The sequence below is a fragment of the Grampus griseus genome, assembly GCF_964374135.1.
Source record: "Grampus griseus genome assembly, chromosome: 1".
NCBI lineage: Eukaryota > Metazoa > Chordata > Mammalia > Artiodactyla > Delphinidae > Grampus > Grampus griseus.
The window spans coordinates 109,173,519-109,200,608 of NC_139017.1; the positions used below are offsets into that span (position 1 = coordinate 109,173,519).

Below are 27,090 nucleotides of genomic sequence, written 5' to 3' on the forward strand. Positions count from 1 at the left end.
TCGCTGCAGTTGTATTTTATTTTATAGTTCCAAAGGTGCTTATTACTGCTCCTGACTAGACCCAGTCCCTTTCACCTTGGAGGGAATCATAGTCTACAGAGTCTATTCACCTATGTTCTCTCTGAGTAATGCATGGGATGAAGCGGGGGTTTAACCTCAGAGCATTTGATTCTAGTTCTGCAATCTACGGGGGAAATTTAATTTCTCTCTGCCCAAATTTCTTCACCTGGAAAAGTCATAACACAGATCCTTCCTAGAGTGTATCCTTAGGAATAAATGATAGCATGCTAATAAGAAGCTTAAACAATATACATAATGGCTTCTTGGAATTTAAAATGTTTTTAAAACTCATGCCATCATTTTGATTTAGCTACCCAATAACCCTGAGCAGTAGCCTCATTTTATGGGTCAGGAATAAATAAAGCCTAGAGAGGTGATAGAATTTGTTAATCTGAATGTTGGCGACGAGAGCTCAGAATGTAAATAATTTTATAAATATTAAAGTGTTCCAGCTCCAGAATTTAAATGATGTTTAAAACGTTTATTATTTTTGTTATTAGGAATGTGGCATTTGCTTGTTGCTAAAATGTACACATTACAAATGTATTATATTTAGAAAGTGAAAGTCCCACTCAGCCCTCTCTTTAGAGCAGTCAGCACCACTGTTAACAGTTTGATGTGTCGTCTTGGAGACATTTTCCCTGCAAATAAAAGTGTGTGATACACACATATAGTGATGATTTTTGTACAGAAAGGTGTTGGGTTTTTTTGCGGTACGCGGACCTCTCACTGTTGTGGCCTCTCCCGTTGCGGAGCACAGGTTCCGGACGTGCAGGCTCAGCGGCCATGGCTCACGGGCCCAGCCGCTCTGCGGCATGTGGGATCTTCCCGGACTGGGGCACGAACCCATGTCCCCTGCATCGGCAGGCAGACTCTCAACCACTGCACCACCAGGGAAGCCCCCAGAAAGGTGTTCTTGACACTCATAATAGTTCTCTAACTTGCTTTGTTCCCTTGACCATAATATCTTGGATTTTTTTTTTGTTTTTTGGGGGTTTTTTTGGTCATGTCAGTATCAACATATGTATCTAATTCTCTTTGGTGACTATATAAGATTACATTGTATTCCATACTGAATTGTTGATAATTTACAGGCTACTTCTAATTTTTCACCCTTATCAATAATGCTGCAGTGAACACCTTGTATATACATCTCCGAAGATTTGTGGGACTATTTTGTGGACTATATTATTTGAGAATTAACAGGTCAAGAAAATACCTGTTTAAAATTTTGTTAGATATTTCTAAATTGTCCTCCAATGGATTATATCAAACCACACTCCCACAAACCGTGCGGTATTCTTTCTTCTCATGCTTTCCATCAGTACCAGGCTTATATAATTCACATACCTTTAAATGAAGTGTTCCTGCTTTAGCACAAGGCGTGTGAAAGGGTGAGAGCTATCCATCTCCCAACTCCTGTCAGCAAACCAAGGGCAGAAAGCACAGAGTAAATCAAAGCTGACAGGGAGCTAGAAATGGAGAGACTTGGCTTCCATTCCCATTCATTCATTCAAATAGCCTTTATTGAGGGCCGTTATGGGCCAGGCCCTACTTAGGCCTTGGGAATAGAGTGATAAAAGACAAAGTACCTACCTTTGTGAACTTACATTCTAGTGGACGTGAACCATAAGTAAATTAGAATATTATCTCAAATAGTGTGAAGCTCTCTGATGAAAAATAAAGCAGGGGAAGGGATAAAGAGTGACAGGGAAGGGATAAAGTGTGGCAGGGCAGAGGCGGGCGGAGGGGAGGGGGGTGGTCCTGGAAGTTTCTCTGCTGATGTGACACCTGAATAGAACCCCCGATGCAGTGAGGGCTGAGCCCAGCGCTTATCAGAGAGGGTCCACCCAGACAGAGCTGGCAGCAGCAAGAGAAAAAGCCCGAGAAAGGAGCAGTTTGGTGGGTTCCAGAAATAGCCCTAAAGCTTCACTGACTCTTGATCTTCCAGAAGAGGATAATTGAGCTACTTACTTTCTTTATAGAAGGCCATGTTTAGGTGAAGGAACTTGGAAATGCTTATGTCTCTTTAGTAAAGCAATGCTCTTAGTGTAGACTGGGATTCTAACCGCTAAAATCCACCAGCAAGTCTCTGCCAGGGTCCAGCAGATGTGGAGTTTTCACACAGTCTCTCTCCCTAGCAGTAAGACTACCTGTGTTGAAACATAAAAGTGTAAAACGGACCCACTGCCCCTCCAGCCTGGAGAAGGTTAGACCAACATACTTTTATGACTGACATAGCCTTCCTCCCGCTTTCTTGCTTCCTAAGAACCCAGTTCTTTGTTAAAGTGTTTTAACACCACCAGAGAGAAGAAATCATAATCAAAAAGCAAGTTTGTTTGGAAGATGGTTGCAGAAAGAAGCTTCCACTCTCCAGGCCTAGGAAGTTACTCCTGTGTCTAAGGATGGGTCACCCCTGCCCCCCCTCCTCTGACTCAGGCAAAGGTTGAGGGCAGCAGCCAGGAGATTGAGGGGTAGCTGTGTGGGGCATGAAAGAGGATGTGCTGAAAGCAAAAACGCAGCAGCACTTGGTCCCCTCCTTTTAGAGCTCATCTTTTAAGGAAAGGATGAAGCTGCCTGGCCATAAGGCTTATAGAGGCCAAAGCCTTGCTTATTGGATGGTTTATGTCGACTGCGTACCAGTTCCTCTATGTCTCAACATGTGGCGAATCTTTTTTTTTCTTTCTTTGCCCTTCTCCAAGAGTCTTACATAAGAAGCCTCAAACAAGAAAAACCTCCCTGTGAACAAAGCAGCACCGCTGGAAGATTTTGATATTCATGCCAAATGTGATACTGAACTTGAAATTCAAACATAGGACTGTTATTATTATCTTCTACTTCTAAAAGGAACTCCCAAGTCTACCCTCATTTACCTGCATGAAGAAAAAATGTGCTTACTCAGAAGTGCTTTAACAGATAATTTTTTTAAATGACAAGTTTGTAAGAGTGCTATGAATAAACAGACTGATGAGGTTTAAAATCTGCACGAATACTTTGCATTTTATAGAAATGAAAACTAATCTACTTAAGGTCATTTCTTTAATACATCTCTTCAAAGCTCTAACTTATGAAGCTAAAGGAAATGTAGGAAAATAGTTTCTGCAAGTTAATTTACATCATTAAAACCACTTGTGTGGCCATACATTATGTTCCCCCCATCCCAAACTCTTTGGGAACTTTTTGGCTTTTGACCAATGACTGAACTCCTTTTGTCTGCGACTCCAAAATTACAGCAAATGATTGATCTGATTGTGGTGGTTATGAAATATCTGGAAGAAACTATATATTTCAGTTTCTGGCCCTATGCTTAAATTTAGAATTCCATTCATTTGTTAACTATCCTCTTAATTGCAAAAACAGGGACCAACTCATGTCAGCTGAAGTGAAAAAGAGAGGAACAGCAGTGCCATAGAACCAAGGATGTGTAGGTCACCAGACCTAAGGAATGGCCTGGAACCAGGTCTTGGAAAGCCCTGTGTTCTCCAGGAAATTCTATTCCCTTTTCATCTGAGTTTCTCCTATGTGCTTATTTTATTCTTATCTCCCTCTGCAAACTGCTTTTTATTGTTCAGCTACTTCTATCTAGATTGTGCAAAATGTAGCAGCCAGTAGCTCCTATGTGTGTATATCAAGGTCCCTCTCTCCTATTGACATATTCTCTGGGATGGAACTCAACTGGCCCAGCCTGAAATCAGATGCTAAACCTTAGACCATTCACATCTGGCCAGAAGCTGGGGTCTGTGGATGGGATTTTGATTGGTCCAGTCTGAGTCAGGTGTTTCAAAGGAACCAATTTTGGTCAGAAGTAGAATCAGGTATGCCAGGAACCTCACCTGTGTAACCATGTGGATGGAGTGTGTGAAGGAGAGTGAGAAAGAGAGAATGACAGAGAGAGACAGAGGCAGAGAGGGATAAGGGATGTGATACTTAATTACTACAGATCTGAGGCACAGACAGAGAGATCGAGAGGGATATGCAGTCACCAGAGAAGAGGGAATCTTTGACTTGTAGGTGTCCATTTTAATCCCAAAACATGATGCCCTACACACTGCATAACTTGAAAGTGTAGAGGTGGGTACTTGGAGAATGACAGAAGAGCCACTGAGAATTTCCTAGAATCTTATGCGGGGAGGGGGGGGTCTTCCATTTTTCTTTACCACTAAAGGACAAACTCCACTTCAGTGAAATCTAAGGACTCTGCAGATTTTTAGTTGTAGTGGGGTTTTATTGTTACAAAAATTTTTTATTAAATTAATGAATAAAACAAACATTATCTGTCCTAAGGCACCATTGGTTGTTCTTCCAAACCTCTCAGGCAAATAAAGAATTTCATGATTATGCTACATTTTAAGTAGGATTTAATCTCCATCACAAAAATGGGAAATGGAGTTTCAGGAATTCATTTTTGACTTGGGATCTAGAAAGAAAAGATAGGAACCTCAGTGAATACTGTATTATTTTCATTGCCAAGCATTGGCAAAGAATGGATCATTGTTGAGAACTGAAGGATAACGTTTATAGTAAAAGTTCTGCTGTTTCTTCACAGGGAAATTCCAGTGAGTATTTAAATGGGTCACGGACGTGAGGACCAAGGCTTTGGATTGCTCAGCAGAGGGTCTACTCCGAATGAAACTTTTCTCTATTTATGTGTCTCTTTTGGTGAAAACCAGCCACTGTTTCAGCAAATGGGGTCTCCATTCCAGTATTCTCTAAGCAAAGACACTGTCCCTAACAAGGGATGCAATACTCAGTTACTCCACAAAATCCTGGCACAGTGTCTATTCCTTTGGTTATATCTTTTCTTAGATCAAATTATTGTTTTAATAAGACATCTGCTTTGTTTTTAAGAGCAAACAATTAAATCCCTGTTGAGATCTGAGGATTAAAGTTTTTTCACTGTCAGTGAGTAAATTGTTCAGGAAATTTTCCCCGTAAAATGGAATTTCTTTGGTCCTAACCATTCTCACAGATCTGAGCTTGTCCTATTAGTTAGTCTTAGGAAACATTTCCCAAAAGCTTTCTTATAAATTTGTTCCTCAGATGTAGGAGTTTTATCTTTTATGTAAGTAAGTGGTGTGCTCTGAAACTTCTAGATCATTTCCTCTTTAGAGTTGGTTAGAGCCGACTCATTCATCTGCTGTTTTTGTTAGTTAGTTAGTTGTTTTTGTTGTTTTTTAAAAAGTCTACTGATGAGATTATTTTGTAAGGAATCCATCCTTAAGCTGTTTCCTTGATGCTTTGTAACAAGTATTTGGGCAGTGATGTTTAATTCTAGGACGAGCATATTTTTGAGGTTTGTCACTTTATCTTAGTTACTCTTGCCTGTAAAGTTGAACTAATGATATTCATTCCATTTTACAAGCGCTTTTAGTTTCTTCCTTAACGTGAATGCTAATAATAGCAAACACTTGTATAGTCCTTCTGTGTTCCAGGAACTCATCTAAGCACTCTACAGCTATCAACTTATTTAACTCTTACCTGAACTGTGTATTATCATTATCCCCATTCTAGGCAGAGAAGTTAAGTGACTTGCTCAAGGTTACACAGTTAGTCATTGGAAGAGCTGAGATCTGAATGCAGATTGCTCCTGGCATGTGCTTCTAACCCTATACTATATCACCAAGCTCTGTCATCACTTATTAATTCAGCAGTCATTCACCGAGCTTCATCTAGGAGACCACCAAAAATCAGACATGTCTTTCCTTCTGGACCTGCAGTCTGTGGTGCAGAAGATTGGGAAAATAGATAATTGTAAGTTTTATGATAAACACAGGGGGCTCTGGGAGCACTTAGAAGAGGCACGTAACCCAGCTTTGAGGGATCTCATCTCTAAAAGGGAAACATGATAATCCCTATCTCAAAGGGTTGTTGAGAGGACTCAATGACTGGATGCATAAAATGCCTTGAACAGAACCACTCATATTAAGTGGAAGCTACTGTTTTTATTAAACTGAGCACTGGAAGCTGTGGAGTTGTGTGAGGAACTGGCCCATGGATCTTTAAAGTGTGTTGGAAGCAGAGGGAGCTGCAGGGACAGAGACCCAGAAACGAAAGACAACATGGCCTGTTCAGGGCACTGCCAGTAACACAGAAGGTAGGAACAAGGGGTGAGGGGAGCAAGGAGGCTGGTGGGTCAGTCAGGGAGAGGTCATCAGGGACCTGCTGGTCAGGCTGTAGACTTTGGACTTGTCCTGAAGATGTCCTAAACAAGGAGGCAGCTTTGTCAGACTTGACTCATATAGAGATCTCTGACCACACTTTGCAGAATGTAGAGGCAGGAAGGCCATTTGGAAAGCTATTAAATTAACGCAGGCTTGGGGTGATGGTGAGCCGATCTAAGGGAAGCATAGGATGGTTGGAAAGAAACGAATGCATTAGAGAGATATTAATGAGGTAGAATTGACAGTACTTGGTGATTGTTTGCATGTGAAGGTGGGAGAAGGGAAAAGTCCTTTGGGATGACACCCAAGTTCTGGCCTGGACAACTTAGTGGACAGTGGTCCTATTGCCTGGAACTCATGGCATGTAACCCATATATGAGTGCAGGTTCTGGCAGCACTGAGAAAGGGACCATGAGAGATGGTAGAGTACACAGTGAAAGAGGATGACCTATGAAAGAATCCACCATGGATCTGGCGTCAATACAGGGTGGCACAGATTTCTTAACATTTGTACAGAGAGGCTAATAACCAGACTGTTGGCACAGGGCTGTTGGCAACAGTGATCCTCACCCTCAGATACCTTTTGCTCTGAGGATCCCCACTGGCCCCCTAGCCTCCAGAGCCTGCCCTAGCAGGAGATGAATGCAACTTGTTTCTCAAGGAGTTGGCCTCATGCTCTTTATGCCCCAATACATGTTAGACCTGTGTTTTATAGAGTACTGGTGTTCTAGGGGGAATTTTAAAATCACATGCTATTATGCCAGGAGGGACCTCAAAGGCCATCTAGTTCAACCATCCCTGGAGGATATTTCACAAGCAGATGTGATAATACTGAATTACGTGTATTGTCAGGATACCGTTTCTGAGTCACACCATTTTTCTTCCAGCTCCAAATAAGATTGTTTTCACCCTAGTTTTTGTGCCAATAAGAACATAACTCTCCCCAGCCTCACTACCCTCCTGTTTCTGTATCTTGTTACCTCCATTAGATTTCAGCCTTTCTTTTCAGTGGCAACAAACTGATATATATATGTATGTATATATACCATATTTCCATGTTTTATGATGAGAAACTCCTGCCTAAGTTTGGCATTTCATATACCCTCTGTTAATTCTGTCAGAGTGGATGTCACTTGGGTTTTTTTCTAGAATAGGAAAGGACCCCAGATTCTCCTAACTGGCCCCAACCTGGCTCAGTACCTGCAGGAAGGCGTATCTGCTGACCATGTCAACCTGGGGGAAGTTTCTGTCTTTCTTTAAATAAAGTGCTATGTTCATATCAAGGGAGTTTTTAAATAAATAAGTGATAAAGTAAATGTTTTTCTTTCAGGGATAGAATTATTTTTTTTCTTAAGAATATAGGGCTTTTAATTTGTTAAATAGATCAGCCTTAATTGTATGATTCGCTAGTAAGATTTACTAACCCCTCTGTGTCTCAGTTTCCTCACCTATGAAGTGAAGCAATTAGAAAGCACAGAAATGACTTTATTTTGAGACCTGTGGTTTTAAGATTTTGTTCTAATTTTATAAATAAAGTCCCAAATGAGCAATTATGGCTGACTGTAAATGAAATGTTATTCTTCTTCCCTAGGATGCGGTGTATATGTGGAAAAAAACAACAGTTTTGAACTTTAAAATTTCATTTTCTGACCACCTTTACAAGATCTTTGAGTATTTTACAAAGATGAGCAGTTTTGTATGAAGTCAGAAGATAAGTCATGAATTCATATTGCATAACTAACTACTTTGATGAAGAGTCTTACATGCTCAGCAAAATTGTAGAATAGATTTTTAATTAAAAAACTGAGAAGTGGTGCTTGTAAAACACCACATAAATTAAATAACGGATTAGCTCAGTTTATAATTTGTGATAAGGTTGCTAGAAGAGTAGATAAGAGCATGCTATAGATAGTATGTATATGTGGATGTCAAGAAGTCCTTTGTTAATTGGATGTCGTATTCTGGTGATCAAGAGGAACTGTGGGCAGGATGATAGAATAGTCAGAAGATTCACCAGTACCTGAACAGGTACACCTGAGCCCTGGTGATTAGGGACAGGCTTGATGTCAACCTAGCAAGAATCTCAAGGATGCCAGAGAACTCTGCGCTTGGTCTGTATTTCCCCAGCAAAGTAGCAACGACTTAGAGAGGATGGAAGAAACATTACTTGCAGGTGTCAAAATATGTAGGTAGCAAAAAGAGAGGAGAATAGCTAATATGTCAGGTAGGAGGTTCCTTATTCAAACAGCTGTCAACAGAGTAGAATGATCTGCCAAAGCAAGCGAGAACAGCACTTTATAAGAATAGATATGGTCGTTAGGTTTAGACAAAGCACACACATACACACGTGCACGCGCGCGCGCGCGCACACACACACACACACTGCAGTTATACAACCAAAAAATAAGGAAGATCTTAAAAACAATATATGTATATACGTTTGGGGGAAAAAAAGAACTAAGGGTTTTTTTTTTTTTTTTTTCGGTACGCGGGCCTCTCACTGTTGTGGCCTCTCCCGTTGCAGAGCACAGGGTCCGGACGCGCAGGCCCAGCGGCCATGGCTCACGGGCCCAGCCGCTCCGCGGCATGTGGGATCTTCCCGGACCGGGGCACGAACCCGTGTCCCCTGCATCAGCAGGCGGACTCTCAACCACTGTGCCACCAGGGAAGCATGAACTAAGGGTTTTTACTGACCAGAAGTGCTGCCGTGTTGAGGACATCACACTGTATGACTGTCCCAAAGGGGAGTGTGGTCATAGCCATGCTCATGGAATGTGAAGGATCTGTGCTTAGGAAAGAAAGTGTGCTGCTTTCTCTGGATACAAGGACGTCCACAGTGGTACCGTAAGGCCAGATCTGGACATCACATTTTGAGAGGAATATTGTCAGTGTAGTCAGTACCTACTGGAGAGTGACTGGGGTTTGAAAGGATCCAGAACAGATGAAGGAATGGGAATTGTCACCAAAGAAGAGAAGAAATGAGGACATAACAGTTATTTTAAAACATTATATGTGTTCAAACAAAAGAATTATATTTTAGAAGTTTGGAAGTTAAAGCTAGGATCAAGGGGTAGAAATTAGAGAAAGAATATTTTAACTCATCATCAGAAGAATTTTGTAAAAATTAGAGCTGCTTTCCAATGGAGCTGGCTGCCTAGTGATACAGGTGGGCTTCCCTTTGCTGGAGGTGCTGGGTAACTGATAGATGACTCTCATGTGTAGTGCTGCTTAGGGATTCTTACACAACGTGGGAGGATAGATGGACAAACTGTAAGAACGCTTGTGAATCTCAGAGTCTATGACTCTATAAAAAATGTTTGTTAGATTTATTGACAACATTTTTGTGCAGGTATGGGAAGACGACTTGATCTTATTTGAACTGGGAGCAAGCATTAAATACTTTAGTTGGTTGGGTGTATATCATCTACATAAAGCAAAACAATCTTGCCAAAGCCTCATGCAGTACATTAGCTCTGACTGGGCTAATTAGAATTGCCGAGTAAATGAGAGGATTCATAATAAAACCTCCACACGGTGAAAACTAGGTTCTGTGAAATTGAGGTTCCAGGCTATAGACGTCACTCCTGTTCATTTATCTTCTCGTTTGCTGTTGGCTCCTACCTGGTGATGCAAGAGTCAGATTCTGCTCTGATAGGATGAAAAGATCTTCTTGTACTTGGACAAATATCTACATATATCTTTAGACCATTCTTCTTCAATTCACTCATTTGATCACTCACTCATTAATAAGTATTGGTTAAGTGTCTGCTTTATATCAGGCACTCTGCTAAGAACTGGGAATGCAAAAGTAAATTGGCTGTATCTAGTCATAATCCTTGAGGTACATATGGTCTAGCAGAGAAAACAGACATGAAAATGAAAAATATTTGCAGCATTGCTAGTGCTGTAAAGAGATGTGCTGAATGGATGGGACTCCGCAGGCTACTTCTGTCACTCAGGTCTTTTCACTTAGTTCTTCCTATACAGCTATGTTCTAAAAGACTTAATTTTAAAAAATAAAGATTAAATGTATTGAAAAAAATCATTATCCCTATGGGATTACTTAGGAAATAGCAGCTAGTTACTGCATCTCAAATAACTCTAGTTTCTTAGTATTTTTCTGCATCTTCCCACTCTGGAGTTTGATTCTGACCATCTTTAAACCTGGAAAGCAGGGTCAACAGCAAGAATGACTAACACATCATGTCTCACTCAGTGCTGAGCAATGATCTGGGTATTTTATGTATAATCAGTGATGTAGCCCTTACAGCAATCCCAGGAGGTGGGCGTCCTTATTATCTCCATGTTACAGATAAGGTAACTGAGGTACAGGTGGGTTAAATAGGTTAAATAAGAATCACCCAAGGGTACCCCAAAGCAAGTGTACCTCTGGGATTTGAGCCCAGTAGTTTGGTGCTAGGAGCCGAGCTGTTAACATGCTCCTCTGACCAATGCTGTTTTAGGTTTTCCAAATATCAGATCACAAAAGGAGTACACATAAGAGATGCTGATCACGACGATGTCTTTGTGCTAAATGCTGCACTGAAGGGCCTTGTATCTGTTCTCCCAACTGGGCCTCACCAACCTCACGAGGGGAATTTTAGTGTCTGTTTTACAGATGAGGAAACAAGGCTTAGCAAGTTCAAGCAAATGACCCGAGTTTACCTAACTAGTAAATCCTTCAGTGTATGTATATCATTAGGTTGAAAGACCAAATTACTCACTGTACCCAATAATAAATAAACACATTTGCTTCAGGAAAATAAAAAGGTATATGTTGAAAGAGGAAGTGTTTAATATTTTCCTGTGGGGGAGGGGCTAAAGGATAAGAAGATGAGCTTTCTGTTATTTGAGTATCACGATGTCTTTAGTTCCACAGTTTCAGTGAGACAGTATCTCAGACTTTATTTATTTGCCCTTTATTGAACTTAGGGTATTTGATGTGCCCAATATCCCAGACCAAGGTAAATAGATAGTCTCTAGTTCAAAGATAGACTCCTTTAAACTTTGAACAATCTTTCTCAGCGTCTATATTTATGTGATTTGGATGTTTCGTCTTCACTGATTAACAATTTATAAACTATTTATTGTCATTTACACATTTTGACTTATTAATCTCACTTGATTAATAGGATAGTAAAAGTAACCTTTTAAACAGAGAGTTCTTTCAAGCTATGATATAATATGGCTTAAATGTGTTTGATTAACCCAAATGTGGAAACACTTGGACTGTAAGAAGAACCTCAGACTCTTCTGTTCTAGATTATGATAAACCATCCCAAATCAGAAGAGGAGTCCTTGGTTTCCCAGGTACCTATGATAACATGGTTTATAGTTTCTCTGGGAGAAAAATGCACGGGGGGTTGTCTGAGCTTGCTGGTATTGCAGCACCAAGGTACAGTGCCTGATCTCAAAGGTATTGGTATATTTATATGTCGTGTGTGTGGTCAGTAGGTTAGGGACATTTCAGCTTTCCTTTCCTGCTTCCTTGAAAACTGAGCAACTACTAAGCATCCAGCCCCAATCAGGTGTCAGGAATCCAAGGTGAATATGGCAGCATCTCTGCCCTTCAGGTGCTCTCAACCCAGCTGGCCGGTTGGAGGGATAATCTACTAATGGTGTGTGATTTGACAGTAAGTATGTGGAGAGCCTATGGAAATGTGGGATGGGGACATATGACTCAGCCTGGGAGGAGTGTCTGAGGAAAGCTGCACATAGGAGGTAACAAGGGAGCTGCTTTCAAAGGAGGAAGAGGAGACCCTCAGGCCAGCAGGAGGCAGAGGGGAGAATGTGAATCAAGCATGGAACCACAACCTGTTTGCCTCCTTCCTTCCTCCCTTTGGCCTGTCCTGTCTCTGGATTGGGTGTGTGTGTGTGTGTGTGTGTGTGTGTGTGTGTGTGTGTGTGTGTGTGTGTGTGATTAACTAGAATGCCATCGTATTTATTTGGATGGAGGAAATAAAATTACCCAGAGGTTTAGGTACTCAATACCTGGCAAATCAAGTTACCATTAGATGTTTTTTGTACAGAATCGGAACAATAGAGACATCCCAGCCATGAGAAAGGCTGACCTTGACCAAGAACTCTTCTCCCTCTGAATTACATACAGTCGTTCTAGACATCCCTGGCTCTGAAGACATTCTTTCTTCTGAGATGTTAGTGCCTTCAGTCAGATTTCAGAAAAGGTGTTGCAGGTCTGGGAACTATAATGTCTCTTTAAGATGACTTTGGTATAGGGCTGAACTTAAAAAAACGACCTTTTTCCTCTCATTTCCAGGTTCTTACAGGATACTTTGTTGGCATCTCCTTGTACTTGGCACTCCTGGCAAGTGTACTCCTGGCACTCCTTGTTTGCAGTATCCATCGTCTCTTTCACTGTTATCTGTTATACATATTCTATTTATGTCCTCCAACCTTACTTTGCTTTCTTCTCCTTTCATCCTTACTGTATACTCAAGTCACCCATTCCCTCATATTCCTTCTATCAAGCTTTGAAAGTTTGTTCAATGCAAACTGAGAATATGCTTCCAAATAATGGTTTTTTTTCTTCTTCTGATTACATAGTTTGTTCACTAAGTTATTAAGCAGGTTGTGCTTTACCAATAATTTTCTTTTTCTTGAATATGATGGAGAATGGCTTTTCTTAAATTCCTGTAGGCCTACACCATTCACTGTCACCAAATTACATTTCACAGAGGAGTGCACAGAGTATATCCAAATTGAAGACTTTTCCTTTTCAGTGGAAGGATCCCCAAGTGGGATGTAAGCAGATATGGTCATCAAACTTTAAGACCTAGGTTTGTATAAAATCCAGCACTTCACACATTCATCCTGAGCATGAGACTCCCTTGGGGCATCTGTTAAACATTCAGATTCTTGGGCCCCACTCCAGGCTCCTGGAATCAGAACCTCCAGAAGGGAACTAGAAGGGCCGTATACAAGAAAGGTGTTTGTAGGTGAGTTAAATGGGCAAAGTCCTCATTTTCATGTTTTCTGTCCAACTGGGATGATGGGCAATTAGTAAATGAAGCAACCAACCAGTCAACAAATAAACAAGGTAAGTGCAGAGAGTGATATAAAGAAATCAAACAGAATAATATTTTAGGGAATGGCTGGGCTGGGCTACTTTATATGGCACAAAGGAAAAGCTCTCCAAAGGGTATACCTGGAGCTAAACTATGAGAAGGAACCAGTGAAATCAGGAACTGGGAAAGAGCTAGTATGTCTCACCTTATTTATCTGTGTCCTGGGTAATTAACACAATTATTGGCACCTCTTGGGGCTCAATGAATTTTCGTTGGTTGACGCATGCAGTCCTGGGATAGCAATGCTTATATCACAAATAGGATACAAGCAGAATTCCTGAAGAAAAAGAGAAAATGAAGAAAAGTAGATAAAGGAGAGCATCTGGGATGAATAGGACATGGCTGGGGGTTGGGGAGGGTGGCAGCAGGGCGGCTAAGGAGTTGAGGAATAAAGAAAATTAGAAAACAAGCCTATGTTTGCACCTCTAGCATCACTGTATTGCTAGTTAAAAGGTTCATCAGTAATTATTGCCATATTCTTGGGATTTGAGCACTGTGCTCTGACTAGCCTTGCTTTCTAAATTACAAAGTAAACTGAGAAAAGTCTTTAGAAAACAAAGACGGTGTCACATTACATTCCTTTAAAGCAAATTATGGTAAATATCAATTCCAACAAGCTTAGGGACAAGTTACATGTGATCAAAAGTAGCAAGTTAAAGGTATTCTGACAGATTCTGAATGGCGCTCTGATTCATACACCTGGCAAGTTGAAACTGTCGATGTTTGTCACTTGGATTCTTTTTTTTCCCCACTTGGTAGCGGAAAGCATAACAAACGCAAAATGAGTTATTGGAGAAGCTGGCTACTTCAGAACTAGTGGGGTGGATTTACAGCGGACTATCTACACATCTGCATGTGGAGAAGGAAGCTGTAGGTGAAACTCAGAATCAGCCAGTGTAGGAGCCAGAAGGAAACTTACAGGTCATTATGGTCCAGATCCCTTAATATACAGATGAAGAAACTGGAGGCAGAGACGTAGAATGACATTTTCAAATTACTCTAGTCAGGGTCTGGATTTGAATCAAGATCCCTTACTTCTTCATTTAATAAGCTTCTATTAAGTACCTATTATGTGTATGGCACATGGCCAAGCACTGTGTATCCCAAGCTGAAGAAGGTGCAAAAGGGATCTCCTCTGAGGATGTCAGTGTAGCAGGGTAGCCAAAATAGGATAGAGTGTAATTGTGTATGTGTGTGTGTGTGTGTGTGTGTGTGTGTGCGCGCGCACGCCTACACACAGGTGTGGGCCTACGACAGCGACCAAAGCTTTCACACTTCAGCAAGCTTTCACATGACAGCAACACACCAGATGTGTTCATAAATTGCCTGAGGAAGCACAGCAGGGGAAGTGTCCGACACCATCTGGGCAGTCACAATGAACATTTTCTGAGTGTCTTCTGTGTTAGGCACTCTCCACCCATTATCGCAGTATATCTCCCAAAAAATCCTGTCAGGTCAGTATCCTTCATGCTCATTCCATAAGTGGAGGGAGGCTCAGGAAGGTGAACTGATTTGCCAGTGGGCATAAACCAGGATTTCAACTCTGGGTCTGCTTGATCTTTAGCCTATGCTCTTTTTTTTTTTTTTTTTACCATAATAGGGATGGTAAGTGGATGTCATCCCAAGGGCAAATTCCAGCTGATTGCTAGAGGCTGAGCACTGTGCTGTGAAGGCTTCCAGGCCATATCTGGGCTCAGAAGCTCATGGTGACTTAATGATGGCGGCCATGGGAGTAGGACGGAAAGGGGTAGCCCTGAGTCAGGACTTTGTACTTCCTGAGCTATACCATACCATCACTCTTCCAGGCCCAACTCTCTCTGAGTCAAGTCTCCTACATCCTGTTCCCTTCCTCTGAGCTCAGGATGGTATTTTGTGCCATCTGGATGTCTAGAATGTTGTCTCCTTATCAGGTCAGCTCCCCTGTACATTGTCCCATGCTGCAACCCATTTCAAAATTTTCAACCCCATCAAAGATATCCCTTTTGCATTGCCTCACAACCCTGCTCCATGCTGATGACAGCTTACATGATATGTAGATTATTTCATGCCTACAGCTTAATATGTTCATGTCTAGGTAAGGTGCAGGCCTTCCTAATTCAAAGGAGTGACTCCAGCAGAAAGAAGTTCAGATCCGTGGGCAGGCTAGCTGGGACCTGTCAGTCTTTAAGATTACACCAGGCAAATAGCTGCTGACCTCACACCTTTTCTTAGATGCTGTAGAGCCCTTGATATAATAGTTAGTGAGGTACTGAGGTACTGTAGGTCCACGCATACGGTGCTTAAAGAGGAATCTGGAGGTGGAGATGGTGTTTTCTTACTATTGCATTTTATGATTTCCAGCTGTAGCCCTGAGTTAGACACTACAATTAGGTCTAGGCTGTGGTTCTAGCTAGTACGCCTCTGCTTTAAATTTTATCTCATAACTCCTTGGCAGCAAAGAATTTCAACTTTCCAAAGCTGGCCACAAATTTGAAACAAGTATCTAAAAGCAGTTGTTAGAGTCAAAAGATACAGCGGTAGTAACAACTGTGTTAAATGAATCATTTGTGGAATGCTTAACTGCTCATCATCTATTTGAAGTTTCTCAGTGTTTCTTGTTTTCTGCAGTAAAAATAAGTCAGGTTTACTCAAGGTATATATTTTCATTCCTTTCACATATGTGACAATCTATTTTCTGAATTATTGGACTTCTAAAACACTGTGGGTAAATGAGTATGAATTTGAATGCAAACCACATCTGGAGGTGTTATTTTTAAATTATTGAATAAATTCTTTAGTATCATAAGAGCATTTTCACTTGAGTATTCTATTAATATGTAACTTACACATTGTAATACTTCTAACCAAGAATAGCTATTAACTTAAAATTTTACTTTTAAAATTCTTTTCAAATAAGAAGAGAGCTTCCATAGGATGAGGTTCCTAGCCTGATTTTTATATAGAGTTGTAATTTTCTATTTTAGTAAAACAGACAGCCCTGTGGCTTAGTAGGTTAGCATTATTGCTGGTGCCCTGCTGTTTTTTCCTGGATTAAAAACAAAGAATAACAGAGTGAACATATTTAAAATATATCCTCTTGTTTGATGAAATGAGTAGCCCGTGTGCCAAAGTGAGACTATTCTGTGTGAGGGATTGCTTTTATCACTATGGATGTTTTATTTATGTGCCACTCACATGTCAAGTTTTCTTTTTAATTGTATGTGTGAATTTTTAAACAGAGGAAAATAAGGCTAACTAGATGGAATAGAAAAGTATGAGTCCTAAAGAACAGGAGTCATACAACTTGAGGTCTGAATCTTCTATACATCTTGTCTGTCACCTAAACCCCAAGAACTATCTTAAATATATTGCAGTGAGGGGCCCTTCTCCCATATGGACTGGTATTCTTTCCTATAATGTGTATATCTTCTTTCATATAATGTAGCCATGAGGTGTTAACCAGAGTATTGTTTGAAATATTTTGAAAACTTCCAGATAAGGGGGATGGTGGTTGTAGATTATTTCAGCCTAATATTGACTAGGGAATTTGAAAGATTTTTGATTTCACTTGTCACCAATATTTTCAGTTGTAATTGTCTCTTCTAAAGTGTTAGACATTCCTTAACTTGATGTTTCTGATTACCTTAAATTGCAGTCATTAAATATCATTTCAGTACTTAACTGAATATTCTAGTGTATGATTCACTAGACTTTAGAAACTTGTATTGAATTCATGATACTGGTTTTTGAGTACAGCACTGAAACTAGTTGAATTACTAGAGGAAAGCTCAGTGGTAATCTAATTGGACTATTAGTGAGTCTCTTAAACAGGTACTGAAAGAACATAGAATATCATTAAAATAAAAAAAACAATTGCTTCTTATCAACATAACTGACCTGTCACGTGGCACTAGAAGGATGTTATATTTGTTATTCAAATGTAATCATCTGGAAGACATTCACTCTTAGTGGCTGACACATGGCAGGTGGTTGCCTAGTAAGTATTTATTAATGAAAGAACATATGGCTTCAGTTCCACCTACTGCCGATGACTCCCAAGTTAACATTTCAATTTGGAGCTCTCAGAGTTCTGACCCACATTTCTGGCTGCCTTCTCCTCTTCTATGCCTGGAGGAGCCACAGATATTCTAAGTGCCCAATGCCTAAAACTGAATCACCATCTCTTCCTTCTAAGCCTGTCCCTCCTCTCTCTCCCGCTTGGTTATCAGAATCCCACTACCCAGTCACCCTGGATTCTTTCCTCTCCCTCACTTCCTAGATCCAGTTGTTTATACATCAAGTCTTACAGGTTTTCCTCCTTACCACCTTGCTGACCTGGCTACATCTCACCAACTCCATCAGATCCTTAGACTTTCCACCTGAATTTTAGCTGGTCTTCAGAGGAGTCTCTGTGCCTAGGTCAGTGGTCCTATACTTCACCCTACTAAAGCATTCCCCAGGGAGCTCATTAAAACCGGAGATGCCCAGATCATACCTTCATCAGTTTCTCATTTGGTAGGTCTGGGTGGGACCCAGAAATCTGAATTTCAAGCAGTCAGCCCAGGTGACTGTGATGCAGGGGGAGTGTCACATACCTCCATTCCATCCTGAGCACTCAGACACAGCTTTGCTTTAAAATATAAGACTTATCCATGCTCTTGACTAAAAATCTTCCAAGAACTACCATTCTACAGCAGTCATTTTCAAACCTAGGTCAGCGAGGTTCCCAGGGGTTCCTCAGAAGTGCCTCAGTGTATGTATGTGTAGTGGGGGCGGGGGGAGTACTGTAGTGTGAAGGTGGGAGTGAATTCTCCAGGAAGATCTTTAGTCAACTCCCCACACCTCATCTCCTTCTTTAGTCAGAGCAGCTCTGATATTGAAGTTTAACAAGAGATTTTCTTTGGGAAGTCATCCTCTACTTAAAAAGAATAATAATGATCTATAGAAGTAGGTTTCTTTTTTTTTTTTTTTTTGTACACGGGCCTCTCACTGTCGTGGCCTCTCCCCTTGTGGAGCACAGGCTCCGGACGCGCAGGCTCAGCGGCCATGGCTCACGGGCCCAGCCGCTCCGCGGCATGTGGGATCTTCCTGGACCAAGGCACGAACCCTTGTCCCCTGCATCGGCAGGCGGACTCTCAACCACTGTGCCACCAGGGAAGCCCTCAATTTTTATTTTTTAATCAGGACCCCACAGTGAGAAATAATGTACATTCTCTATCATGGCCCAATACATACATATATTTTTGTGTGTAATTGAAACAAGTTTCATGAAACATACCATTACTATACTTGATGTATCCTGATGTTTTCTGTTCTATTTTATTTTTTAGAAAAAAGCTGGTTGCAACCTACTAAACTGATTTCACAAGCCACTGATGAGTTGCAACTGAGCCTGAAAAACCTCAGCTCTTAACCTTTCTCATTAGGTTTCCTTTATGAACTGTGGAACCTAGAAATATTTTCTTAATCCTCCCATGATGGTGTATGACTCATACCATTCTAGGTGCTTGGGAGAGAGGTTAATTCATTACATACCATGGATACCTGAGGGCATTCACCTGATGAACTCCTGGTTGAAAAAGACTTATGGGGTGTGATCTATGCAATAAATCCAAACTCCTGAGCACTGCCCAAAGGGCCCTTCCGGGTCTGACCCATGTTCATCTTTCAGACTTCATCTTACTTCCCTAGTCACCTTCCTGGGTTAAAACCATCCTAAACTGTTTGGAATTCCCCAAGTACATCATTGCTATTTCTCACCTCTGCACAGTCATTCTTGACCTTCAATACTCAGCTCAACTGAGTGTCATTTCACCTGAAACCTTCCTGGACAGTAATCAGAATCATCACATCCTGGTCCCCTGCCTGTCAGTGCCCGAAGGGCAGGACAGCACACTGTTTGCATCAGCAAGTGCTGCAGCTAATGCGTTACCTGGCCCCATGTGGGCTCTTAATAAACTTCAGTTATGTTCAATGGACTCATCTTCTCTGCTACTGAGTATGGAGCTCTATACTTCATTCTGAGGACACAGACAGGTATGAGGCACAGCCTACATGCTTAGGAAGCTTGCAATGGGCCCAAGAGACAGGACATATATATTAAAAACTACCTCAGAACAGCACAACGCTCAAGAGTTTGCATGGGGGAATCAGGCCTGGGTTCAAATTCTGACTCTTCTATTTGTTGGCTTCTGACTAAACCTAGGACAAACTCTTGAGCTGTTCTGAAGTTCAAATTCATCATACGTGAGACGGAAAATAAGAGTGGCAACTTCACAGGGCCATGAGTTTTAAACAATGGGTGTATGTAAAGCTCTAAGCACACTGCCCAGCCCAGAGCTCTTGGGAAATGTTAGAGTGGAATTAAGCAGGTAATATGCCCAGTGCCATGTGGATGTTGTAAGTGGAAAATGCCACGGGAGTTGAGAGGAGGGAATGGTCACTGTGGGCTGGACATATGGGAAAGGTCCAGTGGAGGAGCTAAGCTTAGAATGAAAAGTAGACCTTAGATTAGGAGCCAGGAAGGCATTCCTGGCAGGGCGAACCAGAGCGCCAACCAAGGCCAGTGGAGGACAGTATATGCCTTGCCTGTAGACTAGTTTCCCTGCTAGTGTTTGTACATTTTCATTTATGCATAAGATGTACTCAAACATTCTTTCCAAATAGAAGCTGAAGATATTGATCTGAAGGTGATTTTCTTGTTCTAAAGAATTCTGCCCCCTTTCTGTTTCCATGACTTTTTGCCAAGTATGTATGGAATCTACAGTTTTGCTGACAGTATCAGCTTGATTAAACCATTTTGGTCAGCATAGAAAAATGGTTTGTAAAACTGACCATGTATCATAATCACCCAGGGAACTTTTTAGTCCTACAGATTTCCATGTACCACCCCAGACAGTCTGACCATTGGCTCTGATCTAGGACCAGGGGATCTGCATTATTAAAAAGCTCCCCTGGGAATTTGATGGCCTGCCAGCTTTGGGAACTGGTAGCTCAGAGAATTCATCTTAATCAGTTTTTAGCCATACTGTCTGATACTGGTGTCTGGGAAACAATATGTCGAATTTGTTTGAATTTTATGGGGAGTTGAAACTCATAGTTTGTAGAATTTAGCAGTTTTCTACTTGGAAAAGAGTTCGGAAGCCACTTAACCCTCTCTCTCTCATTTAGGAAAAATCTCTTCCCTTTGTACATCTCAGGATGATCTGGGCAAAATAAATACCCTGGCCGAGGGAGGCTCTCTGTCTGCCGAACAACAAATTCCTCTCCTAATAGCTTCATTTTCTTAAAAAGAAGTCTTACCTTCAAATTCTGCCTTTTGGTACTTTTCCGCTTGTCTCAGGGTGACCTTCAAGGTAAGTCATGCTTCTCTCTATGTGATGGCCCTTCAGGTCTTTGGGGATAGTTAACATAATGTGGTTTTCCTTTGCCTTTTCTTTTCCGAGAGAAACATGCTTGATTTCTTCTATCAGTTCCCAGATAGATACCTTTAGATCTGCTCTTACTTGTTAATGCCTGATTTAGGGGGGAGGGGGGAAGATCCAGGCTTGGCATGTGTCTCTTTGAAAGCCTTGTTTGGTCCCAGCTGTCTTGGTCTGAGCATTGAGTTTAAATACTCAAAAAACATTCATCTTAGTTTTTTCCTCTAGAATTTTTTGGAAATTGATAAGGGACTGACTGGTATATATTTCTCAGGATGTACCCTCTTTTAAGAACTGGGACAGACAGAAACATTTGTATGTTTCTGACATCTTCCACATTCTCCAAGTATTCTCCAAAAAGACGGATTCCCAAGGCCAAAACCATTCCTGACATTTTCTTCTCTTTTAAATGTTTTTGGGGACCTCATATCTGCTGCTGCTGACATACAGTAAAAATCCCCAATGAATGAGATGTTTAGATAAGCTGTGCCCCCGCTCTGAGATGTGTTTGGAGGTAGAGCTTGGCCGCTGGTGGAGGAGTTGGGGAGCTGCAGTTTCCCAGGGTTCCTGCTTGGAGTGCAATCATCACTTCAGACGGCACCGCTGAAGTACCCATCAGCAGCGCAGTGTGTGGCGGCTGTTCTGTCAGAGACTTGCCTTTTGTTGTTCTTGGAAACGGTGTAAAGAAAAGGTCAGCAGATTTTTTTTTTTAATAAATTTTATTTATTTTTGGCTGCGTTGGGTCTTCGTTGCTGCGCGCGGGCTTTCTCTAGTTGCGGCGAGGGGGGGCTGCTCTTCGTTGCGGTGCGGAGGCTTCTCATTGCGGTGGCTTCTCTTGTTGCGGAGCGCGGGCTCTAGGCACGCGAGCTTCCGTAGTTGTGGCACGTGGGCTCAGAAGTTGTGGCCCACGGGCTCTAGAGCGCAGGCTCAGTAGTTGTGGTGCACTGGCTTAGTTGCTCCACGGCACGTGGGATCTTCCCGGACCAGGGCTCGAATCCTTGTCCCCTGCTTTGGCAGGCAGATTCTTAACCACTGCGCCACCAGGGAAACCCCAGGTCAGCAGATTTTTGTTGCTCTTCTTACCTGTATTTTTGTTGAAATTCTTTCTCCTTTCTTTCCTCCCCTTCCCTTCCTTCCTTCTTTCCTTCTTCATCGTTTTCGCTTCCTCCCTCCCTCCCTCCCTTCCTTCCTTCCTTTGCCAGAAATTCTTTCTGTTAGCAAAGCAAAGAATGACTTGGTTGTGATATACTGTATGCAGTTTCACAGTCAGGTATGATATTCTATGAACGGGACTTTAAAGGTCAGAAGTACCCTCCCCCCTTCCCCATCACTTACTTTAGAAATAATATCCTTTGCAGCTCACTGCTGAGCAGCCTAGCATGTGAACAGGAGCACAAGCCCTGGGGCCAGGCTGCCTGTTCAAATCCTGGCCCTTCCACTTATCATGGCTTTGAGCAGGTTACCAATTTCTCTGTGGTTCACTTTCCTCAGGTTTAAAATGAGGGTTATATATATATATATATATATATATATATATATATATATATATTTGTATATTTATATATTTATATATTTATATATATTTATATATACCTATTTCCAAGGGTTGCTATGAGGATTAAATGGTTAATTCATATAAAATGCTTACAACAGTGCCTGGTGTATAACCATTGCTCAGTGAAAAGTGTGTCAGTGTTGACTGAATGAATTATTTTATGAAATTCAATGCAAAAGGAAAGTGTATGTGAAGTACCACATTATGACAAACAGGGCATCAATTTGAAGATTTATTTAGAGTGTTTAGGTCCCCTGATTAATCCAAACTAGAGTTTTATGCTAGGGAAAAAAGCTTTAATGATTTTTAAAAATCCAATTTTAAAAACAGTCTTTAGGAAAACATATTGGCAATTTACTTTTATCCTTTTCTCTGTTGTGTGTGTGTGAAATATATCGTTCAAACAAAATTATATAAGATATATGTAAAGTTTAAAGAATAACACTTAAAAGAATATTAAAAATTTAAAACACCTGTGCACTTGCCACCCAGTTTAATAGAACATTTTCAGTGTCTTTAGAACCTCCTTTGTGCCCTATCCTGGTGGCCCCCTCTCTCTTGTAGAAATAACCATATTATAAATTTCATGTTAATCATCTTGCTTTTCTTCATGGTTTTATCACATATGGTTATAATGTTAGACATCAAATTATTTAGATTCACTTTTTTAACTGTACAATTAACATTGATTTTGTTTATTAGTATACCGTTGACCCTTGAACAACAGGGGTTTTAACTGAGCGGGTCCATTTATGTGCAGATTTTTTTCAGTAAATACATGCTACAGTGCTACATAATCTGATCTGAGGTTGGTTGTATCTACAGATGTGGAATCATAGATACGAGGGCCAAATGTAAAGTTATATACGGATTTTCGACTGTGCAGGGGTCAGCGCCCCTAACCCCTGTGTTGTTCAAGGATCAACTTATCTGGATTCATTTCCAGCATCTTAATTTTTTCTTTATCCCATTTTTCTATGTTTCCCTCCTTTCTTACGCATTGAGACTTTTTTTTTTTCCTTTTCTTTACTTGCATCCTTCCCCCTCCATTGGTTTGGAAGTTATATACACTATTAAATTTTGACATGCGTATTTAACTAAGTATAAAGTTTATCAATATTTCTCCCTCCTACCCATTAAAACAAAAACCTTGGAACACTCCCACTAGGATTTCTTTGGAATTCTGCAGTCTCACACAGAAAGGACTCTTCACGTCAAAGTTGGTAACTACAGCTTTTGATGTCTGCTTTGTTTAGTTCTTCCCTCCTGACAACATAGTAACCCTGTCTCAGAAATGGCAGAGAGAACAAAAGTGTTACTTCTACGGGAAATACAGACCGCTGGAGCTGGATGCAGCCTTAAAGGTTATCTAAATTAGTGTTTTCAAACTTTTTGACTAATCCCAGCAGTCAAAAATAATATTTTATTTTATAACCAATGCACACATAAATATAGTATATAAAACTGAAACAAAAGTTTCAAGAAACAATACTTCTCTTGGTCTGTGTAATATACTCTGAGCTATTCCATTCCATTTGCATTTCCATTCTTTCATTAAAAAAATAAAAAGAAACTTTTCCAAATTCATTAAATTGATTGCATACTCACTAAGGTGCCTTGGCCCACAGTTTGAAAAACCCAGAACTTGCCTAACATCCTCAATTTACAGTTTAGGAAGATGAAGCCCAGACCGATGACATGGATCTCCCAGAGTTGTACAGTAAGTGAAGAATTAGGACCCAAATCCCTGCTATTTTATCTCTAAGTTCACTTCTTTCTTCACATATGTCAGCCAAACCAAAAATAATACAGAATGGAGAAAAAAGGGGGCCATTGGAGAGCTGTAGTTATGAAATGGGAAGTGAAACCCCCTGAGAACTCCTGCACGTCTACTTTTGGCAGATGTCTTTGACAGAGCATCTCATGATAACCACTGCTGAGTGAACCCAACACGGTATTAGACACCACTTTTCATTACCTCTGACTCTTAACAACCACTTCGTAAGTCGGGATCATTATCCTTATTAAACAAGGGAATGAAGGCTCAGAAGAGTAATTTGCCTCACTAGCAGTATGTAAGGTGAGGGGCTGGGCGTAGCTGTCTGACCCCATAGCTCACGGAGTTTCATGGCCTCATACTGCCTCTTTATAATTCTTGACTTGCTTATTATTATATCTCTCAGAAGGAAGCTAAAGCACCAAGAGGAATACTGTCCAGGTCTGACTCTAACCAGGAAGAGTAACTAGTTGGTGATACGGTTCACAGACTCGCTTGTTCATTCTATCTCTCCCATTAGCCCTTTTGTTCCCGCACCGCATGGTCTTCGCCTCATTCACTGTCTAGTACAGTTCTTGGCACATTGAAACCTCACAATGACTATTCAGTGGATAAGTAAGGGCATTCAGAAATCAGAAGGACTTTGGGAGAAAGAAACCACGTCCCAGTATGGAGGCAGGTCCCATAGTGGCCCAGTGTACAGCCTGTGGAGGAAGACTACCTAGGTTCAAACTTCGATGTCCCTGACAAGCTATTGGCCTGTAAGCAAGTTACTGAACTTCTCTTGTGCCTCAGTTTCCTGAGGATGATAATGATGTCTATTTCAGAGTGTGGTTCTATGAGTTAATAAAGGGAAGCGTTGATGTGTTAGCTGTCATTGTTATCTGTTGTTACGATGACTAAGTAGGGAAATTGAACACGTGTCTCATATTTTAGGAAAAACATACCAGAAAGTTTGAGGTAAGCTAAGTATGATCATGTGGGTAGAGACTCAGAACAGACCCCCCTTCATGTGCCATTGGTGCTAAAATTATGCTAAATAAATAAATGTGCTAATAAAAAGCACATTGATATCTCATCGTGAAAGAGAAAGATTTGTTTCTGACAAAAATATCTCGGCCTAGAACAGATTATTAAGCAGATGGCCTATGACTATGTCAAAAAGAATTTAGTGCTTACTCGGCAGCAACATGGATTTGTAAAGAATACAGTTTTTGAGCAGGTGACTTGATTGAAAGACTAAGAGACTCCCATAGATGCAATGCATCTTATTTTCAGGAGAGCATTTGGAACGTCTGATTTGGAGAACAGCAGAGTGCAGGGTTAAGTGTGTGAGGCTTCCCCACATAGACCCTGGGATCTGGCCTCAGTTTTCTCACCTGCAGAGTGTGGATAATGACTGCACAGCCTCCTAGTGTGATTCGGAGAACAAACAGAAATAAGGTCCGTGTTGTGCTCAAGAAGTAAGAGATAAGTGTAAGCCTCTAATTACGGTACCTGGGTAAGCAGATAAGAAGGTGAAGTGGAACGTGGTTAAGAGTCTGTTTGCTTCTAAGAAGCCCAGTCTCAAATGCTCAGAGGAAGGCTGGAAGTTTGCTTTGCAGTTGTCAGAACAAATCCTCAAGGTCCCTTGACACCACTGACCGAAGACCGGGCGAGAAGAAACCCAAATAATTAGCCTGAGGTCTGAGTGCCTGTTGCTTCCTCTCTCTCCCTCCAGGGGCCTTTGTCGTGTGCTGGACACCAGGTCTGGTGGTTCTGCTGCTCGACGGCCTGAACTGCACGTGGTGCAACGTGCAGCATGTGAAAAGGTGGTTCCTGCTGCTGGCGCTGCTTAACTCCGTCATGAACCCCATCATCTACTCCTACAAGGATGAGGACATGTACAGCACCATGAAGAAGATGCTCTGCTGCTTCTCGCAGGAGAAGAACCCAGAGAGGCGGTCCTCCCACATCCCCTCCGTGGTCCTCAGCCAGAGCGACACGGGGGGCAGCCAGTATATGGAGGATAATAGCAACCGAGGCCAGGTCTGCAACAAGAGCAGCTCCTAGGCTTCAATGTCCCTCTGCCTGGCCCAGCCTTCGTCTGGGAGAACTGTTCAGAATGGTTACCTGTCTCCAACTAAGCCCACGTACAGTGTTATTTGAGCCCTGAATGAATCATTGGGAAATTTTTTTTTAAATTGTTTTTCATCATTTAAAAGCATGGGCAGGAAAGAGAGGATACGATGCATTTAGAGAAAACGCACAGAAAGAGGGAAGGCAGCACGGTGGATTCCTGCCTGACATCCTGTGAACCCCTAGGAGCATCGCCCACCAGGCCATGCATCCCGGGCTCTGCCACCGTCTTGTAGCCATTCTCTTTGTGTTTCCAAAGGATGCTGTTAAAGGGCTTAGGCCAAAATAAATAAAAATGTTACTTGAGCCACCGTATGTAGCTGCTTGGAAAGCCTGTGTAGTTCTTTCTGCATGCATTTGAAATTTTAAAAAATGCTTCAGCAGTGATGTTTTTCTCCTCAAACAAATCATGGCCAGTAGCTAGGTGTTCAATAGGAATCTCAGAATAACAAACCAGTCAGGGCTCCAGATTAATTTACTTGATTTTTAACTGAAAGAACATTCTGAGGAAAAAGATTTACTTTGAAGTAATAACAAAAAAGGTAAACGTTAAAAACTCTTCTTGCGGGAAAAAGAAAAAGAGGCTTTGATGTGGTCCTCTCAGTGTGCGTGCGTGTGTATACACACCTGTATATTTACACACTTCGAATTTGTATTTAAAGACATCACAGACAGTGATGGTGAAATAAATTCACTGACCACCCAGACTTTCCAGTCTAGGACTACAGTTGTAGAAATGACCTGTTGTGCTCTAAAATAGAAAGAGGTGATTTGTTTGAAAACAGACATTCAACAGGGTAAAAAAGTATATTAGCATGCGGACTGAGTTCCTTGCATATAGGATCAAATTTGAGCTTAAATGAGTCTTTCCAGTTCCTTCCATGCCACTGGTGACTTGTCAGATTTAGTATTTAGAATAATTTTCACACCTCAT

At 41.3% G+C, this 27,090-nt stretch overlaps 1 protein-coding gene across 1 annotated transcript in view; it reads left to right on the forward strand.

Moving 5' to 3' along the window:
• LPAR3 (lysophosphatidic acid receptor 3) overlaps positions 1-26,090 on the forward strand; it is a gene marked incomplete at both ends in the record, with an annotated part of 55,771 nt that extends 29,681 nt beyond the window's left edge. The window contains one exon of the mRNA XM_082662798.1: positions 25,759-26,090. Within this exon, the coding sequence (XP_082518924.1) occupies positions 25,759-26,090 (332 nt within the window). The remainder of the gene's footprint in view (positions 1-25,758) is intronic.
• Positions 26,091-27,090: the final 1,000 nt, after the last annotated feature.